Source organism: Plectropomus leopardus, chromosome 2 (genome assembly GCF_026936395.1).
Source record: "Plectropomus leopardus strain MGB_pleo_1.0 chromosome 2, ASM2693639v1, whole genome shotgun sequence".
NCBI lineage: Eukaryota > Metazoa > Chordata > Actinopteri > Perciformes > Serranidae > Plectropomus > Plectropomus leopardus.
The window spans coordinates 17,820,494-17,835,594 of NC_142177.1; the positions used below are offsets into that span (position 1 = coordinate 17,820,494).

Sequence of the window (15,101 nt, forward strand, 5' to 3'; positions counted from 1 at the left end):
ACAGAAATGACCTGGAAATAATTTTGTAACATCATTATAAACTACATACTACTATATACTACCATAGTACCAAATTGTCCGACCCGGCACCAAACCAAACTAATTAAGCCAGCCCATGAGTGTGGAAAAGGGGTGAGATATATATAATATTGGATTACTGAAGCTCTCCTCCACAGACTGTATATAAAATGGACGACATGACAGCTTCCCCAAAGTAAGGGTTATTCGATCTCGATCGCCCCCTGGTGTCTGCCCGCTACTGCGCAGATGCTGGCTATCAATGAAATCAACCTCGCAAGATGGCAACGCTCATATCCCAGATATTTTAACCTCACTTCAGCATAGCGGGGGTAAGTGGGGGCGTGTCATCCACCTTTATATACGCAATGCTCTCCTCAGTCCAGAATCCAAAACTAATTTGTCTGGATGTGTGTACTTCCTTTTGTTTTTGATGATGAGGCACCTTTGACATCATACATGAGCACGGTATTATGGGGAACTCCTTTGTAGGAATGTATGGGTGTATATACAGCCCTCCTTCAATGACTCCCTCCAGCTACAGCTGGAGAGAGAAGATTGTGCTCTTTCTCATCTTGCCTGGTAAAATGAGGGTTAGAAGGGTGTGTAAAAGACTGAGTGTTTTTCCCCCAATCCTCTATGGTGTCCTCCTGTGTAAGATGGTTGTATTGCTGTAATCCACCTAATCCTATTGTTGTCACTGCACCCTGTGTACACACACACACACACACACACACACACACATACACACACAATGGCAGTGTGCCGCTGTCACCTGAAGCACAGTGGAAATCCTCCCGCTCATCCCACCTGGAACACACACAACGCAGGCACATGGGTAACGTGTGCACACGAGCAACCGCCAACACATTGCCAAGCCAAATACGAGGCCGGTAGTTCATCATATCAATATACACCTGCTTTGCTTGTGAGAGAGACAGACGGTAAGCTAACACCTGAGCAAACACAGTGTATAATTTTCATCTTTTGTTTTAACTCTTCACACATTCACAGCTCAGAGGATTGGACCGCACGCTCAGCACGCACCTCTGGACAACTGAGGGTTTAGCAGGGCAGGAGTGCAGCGTAGAGCGACCGGGCGGATGGTTAGAGGACAGAAAGAGGAACGAGAGGACCAGATGTGTTTCCCAGATAAGATAACTCTCGTTCCAGCTCCACTCATCCAAAACACTCACAGGTACCAACTGGCGTGGGGGAGGCAGGGTGCTGCCAGCCCTCTCTGCGGACGGCAGGTGGAATTAGTCTCTGTCTGTGAATGTGTTTGTGTGTGTATATTTGCAGATGCTCATTTGAAACAAACATGGGAAACAAACATCATGTTTGAAAAAAACAAACATGCAAACAGAGGATAAACAACACTCTCCGTGGCAGATGATGATGAATCATCAGGACTGTCTCTATGTTGGTGCATATGGACAGTTAGGCTACAACATATATGGTACCACCGCAGCGCTCCTCATTTACACTCAGTCCTGTGTGCTGCTACCATGATAAAGTCCTTATCAGCCTTTCCTGGCTGTCTGCAGAAACACACAATGAATGAATAGATGGTCTAAACGCCAATCAGCCCACTGACGTAGGCAGCCCATCAGGCCTGACGATAACAAGGTTGAAACATCCGATTGGCCGGGCCCCAACATTCCTTTGGAAATGTTGCCAGAACAGACCTGAAGAAGGGAGACGGTCAGGCAGAGAGACAGACATGGAGAGACAATGAAAGAGAGGCGTCCTTTATTGTAAGTCTGCTTGTGGATGATATCAGCGTCGTGGCTGCATGTGACTGTCACTTTCAAACAGCATGGCAGATGACAGGCTGTTGGCATTGTGACAATACCAGAATTACAAAGGAAAGAAAGAAAAACACGAAAAAGCTCTCCATGGGCTGCCAGGACGCTAGTGCTTATTAGGGTTTGGGGAATTTTTTGTCTGACTGTGTACGTGTATGAATACTGCATGTGTAGAGTGTTCAGTCATGCCTGTGTGCACATATGGGAAATCATGTGTGCCGGCCTTGATGCAGGCAAGTGCACACGTAAAAATGTGTAAAAATAATGCATGAACATATGTGCTGATGTATTTGTCCGTGCGTGTCCCAGTGTGTGCATGTGCGTGAACACATGACAAGAAGACAGTTAGTGTGTCGCTGATGCGCCCGGGGCTCCTGGAACCCAGAGGCAGCCAGGGCCAGCTGGCAGCTCCCTGCTCCCAGGCAGGCTGCACATTGCTGGGGCATTCTTTAGGCCTGCAGCCCCCGAGCCCTGGAGCTGACATCTGGAGGTTATCAGTCTGACAAACAGGCAGAACAAAACAATAAGACTGTGTGCTCATTTCCCACTCTGTTCAGTGTGGCTCTGGAAATATTTGATTCAGGTCTTTTGATGTTATTTTTTTATGTCTTTAGTGCGTTTCCCTTTGCTGGTTCGCTGTGATAAAAAAAAGAGATCACAGTGCTCGTCTTCAGCTAGGAGAATGTTCTCTCATGAGATCGTCGCTCAAAAACTAAAGCGAAAAAAAACCATTTAAATCTAACTTTGAATAAAAAAGTATTGAAATTCTCTTCACTGCTATTTGCCTTTTGAGACTTGCAGCCTTCCAGTGTGGATTGTCGACATAATCAGGCTATAATCACAAAGTTAAAGCAACACAGCAAAACCATCCAACCCTGGCTGTGTTGCTTGTCAACGACCAGTGGACCCCAGGGTCCTACGTTCCACCCTGCTGCCGGCCTTCTCTGTAATCTACCTTGAACAGGTGAGGCTGTCTGGGGAGAGTGCGGTAAAAATGCAAATCAAATAAGCACTAAAACCCGCTCCGGCAACCAGTCGACTCCAAGCCCAGTGGTGCATAACTGATGGGCTCTAAGCTGGTGGAGAAGGCAAACCAACGTGCCATGAAATCAGCACGAGTTGGAGAGCACTCAACGAGAGGCCCTACCTGTGTGAGGTGCGATAGCCTGAGTACATAGACACAGCAGAGAGGGCTCTCAGGCCAAAGATGCTCTACACTTCAATTGCTGTGGTATTGTACACCGGAAAATTAAAATGAGCTGGTTGATCACGGAGTACGATCCAAGTATGCTAATATCTGCTGCTAAAACAGCACAGTGAGAAACTAAGCAGTTATTAAAAGCAAATCAGCGCACTTTCACTGGTGCAATACAACAAAGCAAGCATAGCAAGAGTAAAAAGCCACAATATATTCTGTGTTGCAACCAATTCATCCAAGCAGACATGAACCAAGCATACAATTTGTTTCACTACAACACCTCTCTTCACACATTATCTGTCTCCACATAAAAATGAGCTGCTGTTTGAGCTGTGTGTCTTTTAATTACCATTGAGAGGAAGAGGATATCCTGAGCTGTTTAAATCCTCCTTTGCTGTGCTGATAACACAGAGGTAGGTTGCGGTTAGGTGATGTGATTATGATAACCTCTTTTCTAAAATAACTATTGACTTTCAGAACAAAGAGTTGGGCTCAGATAACAATTACACACCTCTGTGTGTTTCCCAAACTAAAAAAGGAAAACGCTTCAGTTCTCAGAAATCATGGAAAGTCATTGCACTAAATTTCACACTTCTGTTAACTGACTTATTGACTTCACTATTTTATGATGCTATATATCAAACAAGAGAGTTTAGCTTTCTAACTCACTGCAGCTCACAGTGAAAGACAGTTGTTTTTTTACTATTACATTTAAAACTAGCAGGCAAAGTGTCCGAACTCAAACCCACATGTTCATTATTTTTCTTCATTAAGAAAAACTTAAGTTAAAAAGGGGGAGGCGGTTGTCTCTAGTGGTGCAAACTGTGATGAAAGGGATGCTATGTGCAAAAACATGCACATCTTCAAAAACCTGTGGACAGGTACGTAGGAGAAAACTGTCCATTGATGAGAAAAAGAGAGAATTCCTGCACACTGTCCTATTATTTGTTATTATTATAAATTATGTTTACTTCATAATAAAGTAATAGGACAGTGTGCAGGAATTTGAAGATATACTTCACCCACAAAATGACCATTTGTATATGAAGTAGTCATGCTGTATGACCTTGAATTTGTGAAGACAATTTTGTTTTGCTCACATTCATCCACAGAAAACAGCAAACATATTGATTTATTGATTGATTGGGGAAGATATTTAACATCAACAAAACTATATCAATAATCCACTTACAAACCCTCACAACTCATGCAGTATAATCCAAGTCTCACTTATTCAGTCGTATGCTTCGCAGACATATGCATCCTCACTAAAAAACACCAGTAGCGGAGGCTCCAGAGAGAGCAAAGATAACTTTCACTTTCATATCAGATTTAAATAGTAGGTTTTAACAAATATGAATGTGTTTAAGAAGCAAACTTGCAAATCCTAAAACAGCAAAGGAATGACCTGCCCTACTCTCCCTATGATTGGTTAGCACTCATTGCCTTTGTTGGCTGGGTTGGTTGGGTTTAGGTAAGAGGAGTGGGATTGGTTGGGGTAAGAATGTCAGGATAAGCCAATCAGAGACAAGTTAAGGTGGGCCATTCCCTCACAAGGATTCACAAATTTGATTTTGGGAAGTACTGAGCATATTGCTGGATAAATGAGACTTGTATTATACTGCACGTGATGTGTGAGAGTTTGTTAATGCACATTTTGGTATGGTTTTGCTGTTGATAAATGTGGTCCCCAATCAATCAATACATCAATGTTTCCTGTTCTGTGGAAGCATGCAAGAAAATCCAAATTTTCTTCACAAATTCAAGGTAACATAGCATTACTGATTTTGATCAGTAATGCCATGTACATGATATCACATGTCGAGGGCCGTTCTTACTCATACCGAATCATGTGTTAATAGTGATATCATGAAAAATGATGACAGATGATGACAGTTTGTGATATCATCATCCTAATAAGGGAAAGAAATCCTTGAATCAAAGCCAAAAAATAGCCAAAATAAAAATAAGTGATTCACTGGATTAAATAAATTGGTCTTTTTTTTAATAGATCAACTTTCTTACTGAATATATGCAATGTATGGTGCTGTCAGATTGGTGATATTGTGTGCCTCCCTTCTTTGTTTTTACTGCAGTGGAAATGTTGTTTTTGAAAGAGTAAATTATAATAAATGTGGATTGAAGCAGAATATTTCATTAGATAATTACATGTAGTCAGTGCCGATGGCAGACAATAGCTTTTTTGGCTATAGAAAGTTGAGATGACTACTATAAGATGATTGTACTGACTCCTTTTTCACACGCAATACCAAGCGCTAGAGAGAAAGAGAGAGAATTTTAAAGAAATTTAAATATATTTAAACTCACTCTGTCCGGCAGGTGGAGGAAGCGGCTCCTCCCCGTCCTGTTCCTCCTCAGGTGTGTATGAAAATGTATCCACACATTTTCTGTCCGTAGGCGTTTGAAAATGAAACTGTCCATTTTGACATTTCAATTTCCCAACTTAAATTCCATTTAGCTACTAGCTAGTTTTGACAGCGGTAAGCGGTAAATGTTAGCTGGTGACGTCAGTGACGCAGTGTGTCCAAACTTTCCCCACTTATCTCAAGTCAGTGATATGTGTCAGCACCATCAGTACCGCCTTCACTATTATACATCCATGGTCAGGCTGTAAGTCTATGCTCAGTACCCTGTCAGTGCCATGGATGTATCATAAGGGAGTCTGTGAGTACGGTCCATCGACTTATAGAGAAGTTGGACAAACGGGTGCGTCAGTACCTGATCCTTGCCTCCTACCCGCGAATATTTATGTTTATTCAATGTGTTTTCTAAAATGTCTAAATTGAATAGGAAGCCCAGCTGCAGTTGGAATATGCAGACATCTGGTTTAAAACATACATTCTGAAAATATCAGAAATGGATTCAGCATCCTCAATAAGCATCTTCAAAAGCACCCATAAAATGTCAGAATTAGCCAAGCAGTTTCTGATGTGCTGTCAATATATATCATTAATACAAAATATATATATATTTTTAAAACTAGGCTAAGGGAAACATTAAATTTTACACAGAGAACATGTCAGCATGCTGACTTTAGCATTTAACTTAAAAGTAGTACTCCGCTACAAATCATTGTGTAGTGGTTTGGGGTTAAACATTTTGTAATTTTGTGTTTTTGTTGGTGTTTTTCCTCTCAACTGTACAAACTGTCAAGCTGAAAGAGTGAGACAGGAAAGGCAGCAGGGGACAGGAAGTCCAGATGGACTGAGCAACTTAACCTTGCCCAGTGAGTCAGAGCCTTGTCTGCAGGGCCGTTTGACATGATGGCAGGTCAAAGATTCAAACTCAGCTGCTCTGTGTGGACTTAATGCTTATTGCATGTCAAATGAAGTAACAGACCTAGCTGCATTTCAATAAATATTCATCTCCAGTGAGTTGAAAATGGAACAAATCAATTAGTCCACCAGACGAGATAAGTCTACAGAAAAAGTATCACTGAGAAATGTCATCCATCCCACTCAAGTCATAAAAAGTAGATGTCAGTGAGTACAAACTGTTTAAAAGGGTGATTTTTCAGCCTTGTGGAGGTTGTCACTTGATGTTATACTCAATTCCTTTCATTTTAAGCAGTTTTAATAATGCAGGTCCACCAGAAATGACACAATTGGACAGTATAGTAGGTAACAAGCAACACATAAATTAAAAACATAAATTAAACACCAACCAAAGTGTATTTTTGGTTCCTTCAGCCATGTTCCTGTCTCACATTATCCTGCAGCACGTACTGTAATCTAATAATTACATTTTTTAATGACTATGCTCTTAATGAAACAGTTATTCATTTTTATTTCTCCTCAGGGTATACCAGGAGATTGGAACTAAACTCTTGCAGTCTTGCACTTGCACCTATTTATAGCTTCTGAGGAAAACAGTGACAAGAACACATGTAAACACTGTCCTGGCAGAGATACATACTGTACTGTACGTATAAAATCTGGTTTTCAAATTTCCATGCGATTAGAGAAAACACATTTATTTCTTGTTCAATTATTGAATCTTTCTCCAGCTCCATGATGTGGGGAACATAATTATACGGTGAAACTACATCACCTGGTCCTCGCAGACTCCACTAGAGTGGAACATTAGCTCAATCAATGTCAATTATTTCCCAGTCTCCATTATTGCACTGCCAGGAGTGGGCAGAATTTTAATCCCCACTCTGCAATTGCTTTAGCTACATGAGTCCTGGGCTTTTTGTCATGATTAGAAACATGACTGAACATTAAGCCCAATGGCGTTCAACAAGTAGTGTAGGAAAAATGATAATGGGTTTGTCGCTCAACAAAGTGCAGCCCGGTGGTGGAAGTCAGTAACAGTGGCTATACATTTGTCCCTGTGTACAGTCTGTGGTAGTTAATAGGGCCTTGGTAGCAAATAGGGCCATGTCTCTACTTGTCACATACAAAGAAGCAATGCATCTTAACTGTCGTGTATGCACTGTAATGAAATCTTTCCTTGGAGACAGACAGAAAAACAAAACCTGCCTACATGGTGTGTTAAGGTCTGTGAATACAGGGTCACAGAGATACAGAAAAAAGTGTTCTTATTATAAATGCTAAAACAGGGACTCTTAATAGGCAACATTAATGGTTCTGATCAGTTCTTTGTCAGGAAGCTGCTTACACTTTCTGCAACAATGAGGCATATCTAATCAGAAAACAACCTAGGATTTGGGGGTTTAATAGCATTTTATTGAATCCAAATCCTGTTTCAAATCCTCTTATCAAATCTAAATCCTTTGCAAATATTTTTATCAAATATAATTGGGTTTAGCTCTCAACACTTGCAAGTAACATAAGTTGAAAATATGACTAATGTGTTAATGGCACTGAAAGTAACATAAGCAGATGATTATGTTACAAAACGATCCCAATTTTAATTCTTCTTATACCACGTTTAAGAAAAATGACATAAATCTACCTCTTACCTTCATACGTGCCCTAATAACACAATCTTAAACAATGCATCATTCATGGAAACAATTAACATTACTGGTGGTGGCTGTGGTTAGTGCACTGCATCGATACTTTGCAAACTAAAAAGAAAAATCTACAACTCCTGTCTTTGCGTGTGCGCCCAATGTGGATTGCATTCAAATGAATGAGTCATAGGTTTGTTTGATCTCATTTCAACTTGACTTTCTAAAAAAAAAAAAAAGTGACAGCCCTAATATCTTAAAATATTTTCTTGCTTTAGAAGCCTGTTTGGTCCATTATGACAGGACTTCACTTCAGTGGAAAAGTCCTCTGTATCAGCAGGAAAGTTAATTAAAGACTAGTTTTAGTGAGCATGCTTATAACAACCTCAAGCTAAACTTGAAGGCTGATAGCTAAATAAGAGACATTAACTATTCTTAAATTAGTCAATCAATCCATTTATTTGTTATATTAAATCATATAAATCACTAAACAAAAAACACAATTCCAGTGTTTCTCTGAATAGCTGATTATTTATTCTATAATCAATAGATTATTTGACTTTCAAAGTAGTTGCTAGTTGCAGCTCTAGTCCACTGTCGTGCATTGATTGGCATAACATGGTGATGTTTTCCTTACAAACTCTCTTTGGCTGAGTATGCACAGAGCACATTAAGCAGGAAACACCAAAGGCTTATTCAATCTGTTTTTTGTTTTTTTAACAACGGAGAAAAAAGCAAGGGAAAAAAAGTTTGTGATTTGTTAGCATCAAGGCTAAACAGATCCAAGAATCACATCCACACTGAAACAGTCTATCTGAGCCCAACTCTAAAACAACCAAACAACAAATATAGTAGTATTAAACTGTTTAGGTGAAAGCTTATTAAACTGGCAGTGTCATCATGAGGAAATCATTCCAGCAGTCACATTAGGGTGCGGTTGTGTTTCTGTACTCCTGAGTGTGTTCTCCCTTGTTACCTTTGTCAGGGCCAGTGGATGAGGATGTCCGGCCAGGGCAAGCTTAACAGTGGTCTCCCAGATGTGCGGGTCATGGAGCCCCCGGGCCGTCACCATGAACTGGACGGGCTCTGACAGGTTGGCCAGCTCCTGCTCGGCGTACACCGACCCATCGGGCCTCACGCTGAAGTTGGGGTCGCTACTGACAAAGCCCACCTCTCTGCTGCGCTGGCAATCCTCAAACTTCACTGCAGAGACAGACAGAAAGAGGACAGGGAGGTACAGAATTAGAGAGCGGCACAGTGAGATTTACTCTGCGAGGTGTTCGCAAATCCTTGACACATCTGGCAGGTTTAAGATTAACCTGCATCCATCAAGACGTATCTTGAAATATCTCATCCCTTCTACTGTCACTTTTGATTCCCTGCTTTGACGTCTTTGGCAAAACAAACTGCTTATCTGTTTCTGAAGCAGAATACACGGGGGGCAACCTAATTCTTTTTCGTATCATTCTTTTCCCAAACTAGACGGAAAGCAATGTCAAAACAGCATTTCCCTCAGCTTCTCCAGGGAAAGCATGAAGAGAAGGTCTAAAGCACATTAGGCTGACTGGGCCGATTGCACTCCATGCTTTGCTGGCAGGCACACGAAGCACGGTCTTGAATGACATTTGGAGGGTTCTGCTTGACTGAGACAAAAGAAAGGGAGCTGTGAGGACTCTCATGTTTGCACACACACATACAAAATGCTATTTCTGTTTCCAGAATAATGTAGCCTATGTGTCTGTATGAGCAGAATGGAAGCATGGTTTGGGTAAAGGGGGTGTTTGCAAGAAGAAATCATCAGCTTCAGACATGACAATTTGGAAAGCTCTTTCTTTCCATTGCCAAATTTAATCAACACTCAATGCATCATTATCCCGAGATTCCCAGCATGATGCAATGGTACAAAAGCTGAGAATGACTGATTTGTTGTTTTCATCAAGTCTATTATGTTCTAACACACACACCATCCCTAGTCCCCCTCCACCCAAGTTGAAATGCATGTGCTCTGATTTTATCTCACAAACTCTGGCTGCTGATAACAAGACAAATTGATTTCATAAATCACTCAGGGGAACAGATCCCCTGTTATGAGCTATGGCAGCGTGATTTTTCAAAAATCCAGCGTGAAGAATTCTGCACAGCAAGCTTTTTATCAAGCCATCTTATTTAATTTATCGCCCAGCTTCCTGTCAAAAGCAGCTCCCAAACAACGGGCTAATAAAGCATGAGATCTCCTCGGCCACTGCAGCTTAGCATCACACAAACGAGCCTGCTTGTTTTCAGCCCCTGAGTAATTGCATGCGTAATGGGACGGACGGTAAACACAGTTTTGACAATGCGTGCATCTGTCTTTGATGGCAATCGCTATCCATATTTTCATTAAAATAACACAGCCCAGTGGAGAACAATCCTTATGTGAGTGATAAGCTCTGTGTAAAATGATTGCCTTACTTTGGGGATCATTTATCAAGGCGGGGGGGTCGTCTAACATCAGGTTGTGACAATATGACACAGACCTGCTTGAATTGTCCACAGATGAATTGTGATGGCAGGCATGTATTATTCAAATGACTTCAATTAGCTTGAACTGAGCAGGCTAATTGTTGTCACTTAGACAGGTCTCTTGTGGTGCAGCTGGAGGAGTGAGGCTTAAGGACAAGCGCTGCTTATGAATGCACGCGGGTGTGTGTGTGTGTCCCTGCCTGTGTGTGCACATATGTAGGAGTGAATTCAAACCACGGCTAGTTTGAAATTGTCTGTCCTCAGCTTGTGCATTTATTAATTTGGATGTTAATTCTACTATAAAACCAGCGAGGACTCCAAGGGTCGGTCTGTGGTCTTGTGCGCTGTGGCGGCACTAGTTGGCATAGGAACACACATGTCTTCTGTGATGCGTTGCCATTGTGGGACACTGTGAGAGGAATGTCTTTCATTTTGTGTTTCCACCTCTCAGTTTACCATTCACCGCCTACTGGTGTATAGCCGCAAGGGGCCGGGACCGTGACCCTGATTCCTAACGCGTCTGCTTAGTGTGAAGATATTCATAAATGCTTTGCTATTCATTAAAAATCCTGTTCACAAAGCACATTCAAATCAGGTGGCGGGATCTGATCGGCCACAATGTTAAATGGAGATGAAAGCAGCCGAAAGAGACAAAGCTGTGACTAGATACTGATAGAGAAACTGTGTGTCTGTGCATGTGTGCGTGCGTGTGTGTGTGTGTGTGTCTGAGAGAGAGGAAGAGAGAGAGAGAGAGGGGGAGATGGTAAGATAACAGGAGAAGGCAGGAGAGACAGATACTGTAGCACACAGAAAGAGACATGGGGGTGAATTTAAAACATATGGAATAAAGCTGTAATTGTAATAATTTTTACAGCCTTAAAAAATTGCACCTCTTAAGACAAGAGGAGCAAACATGCAAACGGAGGAATGTCAATTACTCTTTGCTGTCACATCATAATGGAAATAGAATTACTGAATGAAGACTGTTGATAACAACTTGGTGCTTATTTGCTGTTATTGTTCTCTAGTGCATGTAATTCGTTTTGTCATCTTATGCTTGGCAAACTACGGCATCCCTTTGTACAAAAAATTGAACTTGAAATGAATAAACAAAGACAAGGCTGCAGGGTGTTTTCTAAGCTGACGGCCCTGAAGGTCAGTAAACCTGCAGTCCTTCACCAAAAAAAAAAAAAAAAAAAAAAAAGTCATATACATATTTTACTGCAGGTTCAATCAATATGGCCATGGGACTAAGCTTCATCACCTGGTCAGCTCATCTGGAGCCGGTGGACTGAACAGAACAGAAAGAGGAACGGGCTGAGTGCAGGTCTGGCCTCTGGCTATATGGAACAGGTGACTACATTCACTGTATAATCTCTCTCTACGACATATAGTTATTTCACAACCTGCTTCTTCTTATGTCTGCTGTATGTGTCTATAAATGACATGAAATCATAGGGACATCAGATTTGCTGTCAAATCTCTATAGGCACATCCATTCACCAGCACTTCTTCTATGTATTTTTAAGAGTTAAGGGTGTTAGTGTGTGCTTGTCACCTGAAAAAGTTCTGCACAAATTAATTTCAGCAAGCCAATAGATGTAAACAGCATGTCTTAGCCCAAAGGTATAGAGCATGTGGCCCGCCAAATGGTCCAACTCGGCACACTGAATGACTTTGCACATCTGATATTGACGCACTTGTGAAGGCTAAGCGGTGTCAGATTTCAGGAGCAAGTTAAACAGCAAGTAGCATACTTCATGTTAAATGCTGCTTCTGAGGCTTTTTCACCCTGAGCAGAATAGAGTTCTCTAAAAAACTAGAATTACCACCTGGCGGTTGTATGCCACCATGAATGTGTCAAGTTGCAGTTTAAATCCATGTGTGTCCAGAGCATGACAGATAAAAATGTCTCATATTCAGTTGCAGACCTTCACACACTTCTTCAACCTAGCAGCACAGAAGATCTTTACAATCAGCACAGCTTTAAGATCAGCGTCATCAGTTCAGTGTCTGACGAAATGTCTGCCCTTCTGTTCCTGAGTTATGACTCTGAATAACGACCACAAAAGAGTTTTTGCAGAACACTATGATGTCACAATGAGGTTGACCTTTGACATTTTGGATATAAAATGCCATCTTTTTATCATTATTTCCTTTTAGACATTAATGTAAAACTTTGACATAATTAGCATATGAATTCTTGAGTTGACCTTTGACATTTGACCATCAAAATCTAATCAGTGCATCCTTGAGTCAAAGTGGACATTTGTGAAAAATTCGAGGAATTTCCCTCACGGCCTTTTTGAGATAATGCGTTCACAAAAATGGGACGGAAGCAAGTGACCTTGACCTTAGATCACCATCTAAACACTTCATTACTGACTCCAAGTAGACGCTTGTTCCAAATTTGAAGTAATTATGCCAAGGTGCTCTTGAGATATCGCATTCATGAGAATGGGACAGACAGACAACCCAAAAACATAATGCCTTTGGCCACGCCTTTCACCCCCTATTGGGTTCATGTTTATAGATACAGATAAGATATTGAACATGATGCCAGACATTGTCAATAAGCAGCTTCAGTACAAAAGAATCTATATTAGACATCTATCCTAAAATCATACTGGTGGAACCCTTTGCTAAGGCACTGCAGGGGGTTACTTGACCTGCCTCCTCAACAGCCTACACTTTAGTTTGGTGGTGTGGTGATGCCAGCATTAGTACACAGGAATGGAAATTTATGGAGAAATGCAGGTTTAGTGACAGTTAACAGATTGACTGAATGAGGAAAACTGGAGACATATTGTTTAAAAAGCACATTTTTCCAAAGATATCATCTGTTTTGTAAACTGATAAACATTTCAAGAATGTACTTTTACTCCTCTAAAGTAAAATAATGAGAAATAGTTGTAGGTGTTGTTATTTAAGGTAATTATGCAATGCAGTAACTGGTCCAGCCCACTTGTGATCAAAGTGGTCTGCAGCCCATGAACTAAAATGAGTTTGACACCTTCGTCTTAGGCACATCTGGGGTACAGATAATGTCAGTCAAATAAGCTTCCCTCTGTGAGTTTTTAATTGATTTGGAAGATAAACAAATCTCTAATAGGAGACATCATGATACCACACTAGATGGCCTTGTTTACCCAGCATGCATCTATCTGTCAGGGTGAACAACGTTCGGAAAACTCACTGTCGTCAGAGCACACAGCTTGGATGAGTTTCTGAACATGCAAAACAGCTCGGACTAAGATGTGAATAAATGTGCTGAAATGACTATATAATCTTTGTATAGTACTATAAAATACACATGGGTGATGATAAAGTGTGTCAGCGTGGTTAATGAGTTTTATGGGAAGGCTGATAGTGTTGCTTCAAACAGCCATCTCAGCAGTTCAGAATCAGCAAACAGTGTAAACTGTACAACACAGTCTTGTGCCTTGCTGGTGATAGTAACAGCGCTCTGACTCAAAGATCTATCGTGTCGATTACTTTCTCCATCTATGAGTGTATAGATGTGTGTGTGTGTGTGTGTGTGTGTGTGTGTGTGTGTGTGTGTGTGTGTGTGTGTGTGTGTGTCCGTCCTTGTACTTTGCCTTGGTTCCCGAGGAAAAAAATCAGGGGTATTAAACCAGCAACTTAAGTGTGTGACGATGTGTTTGGATTCTGTTCTTCTATTTTGTAGTCTAGATAAGTGCAAATGTGTGTGTGTTACTCTGCTTGTGTCGCTGTGCGAGTCTATGAGAGTTTGAGTGTGTGCATGCTCCAGTGTGTGTGTGTGTGTCTGTGTGTCACAGTGTGTTCTGTATATTTTAGTGCATCCTGCCATCCACAGCGGTGTTTGGCAGGCTGCTAAGGCTGGTGTCATTCTGCTCGGCTGCTCTTCTCTGGACTCGTACGGCAGAGAACATGCTGTCCAACAGAGCGGCTAGCGCAGCACAGACGCGGCTAAAACAGAATGGGCAAGCAGCCGTGACTGCCGACCACTGAGTCCTCCACACACGCACACAGACACACTGACACACACACACACAGATAGACATGCTTATGCTCTTTGTGTCTTCTGCTTGTAGATCCAGGACAATACCCAAGAGGAGGCCAAACCTGCTCTTGTATGGAAACATTACATGTGCATAATGTGGATGGCAGGTAGTAACTCTGCACAGACCTGCTTTGTGCATCCACACGGAGCATGCCTCCCTCATCCATCTGCATCCGCCTACACCATGTTCACCTGTCGACCGTGCACCCCTCCCTTCTCCTGCACTTCTCTGTTCTCCAGTGACACAGCTCCCTGTCCCCCTTACCTCTTACAGTCCTTATATCCTCCCTGTTTACCCCCCCCCCCCACACACACACACCTGTCCTCCTCTATCTTCCTCTCCCTCCTCTCGTATTCCCGGCAGACTGGGTCACTTTCTCCTCGATGCAAACCGGGGCAGCCAGTCTAAGCCACCCAGCCTAGACATGAAAAAGGGGCACCCTGGTGTGTCAGTTAATACCATAGTAAAAGTGAGCTGAGAGCACAGCACAAAAGACCTAAAAAAGGTGCAAAAAAGACATCACACAAAAGGTCAAGATGTCAATCTGATTTTAGCACTTGTTAGCTGGTTTTTGAAAAGATTATATGATT

General features: G+C 41.8%; 1 protein-coding gene across 2 annotated transcripts in view; it reads right to left on the bottom strand.

Moving 5' to 3' along the window:
• cdh4 (cadherin 4, type 1, R-cadherin (retinal)) overlaps positions 1-15,101 on the bottom strand; it is a 246,035-nt gene that overhangs the window by 82,069 nt on the left and 148,865 nt on the right. For both annotated transcript variants that reach the window (XM_088086834.1, XM_042495320.2), the window contains exon 4: positions 8,940-9,166. In XM_088086834.1, the coding sequence (XP_087942960.1) occupies positions 8,940-9,166 (227 nt within the window). The remainder of the gene's footprint in view (positions 1-8,939; positions 9,167-15,101) is intronic.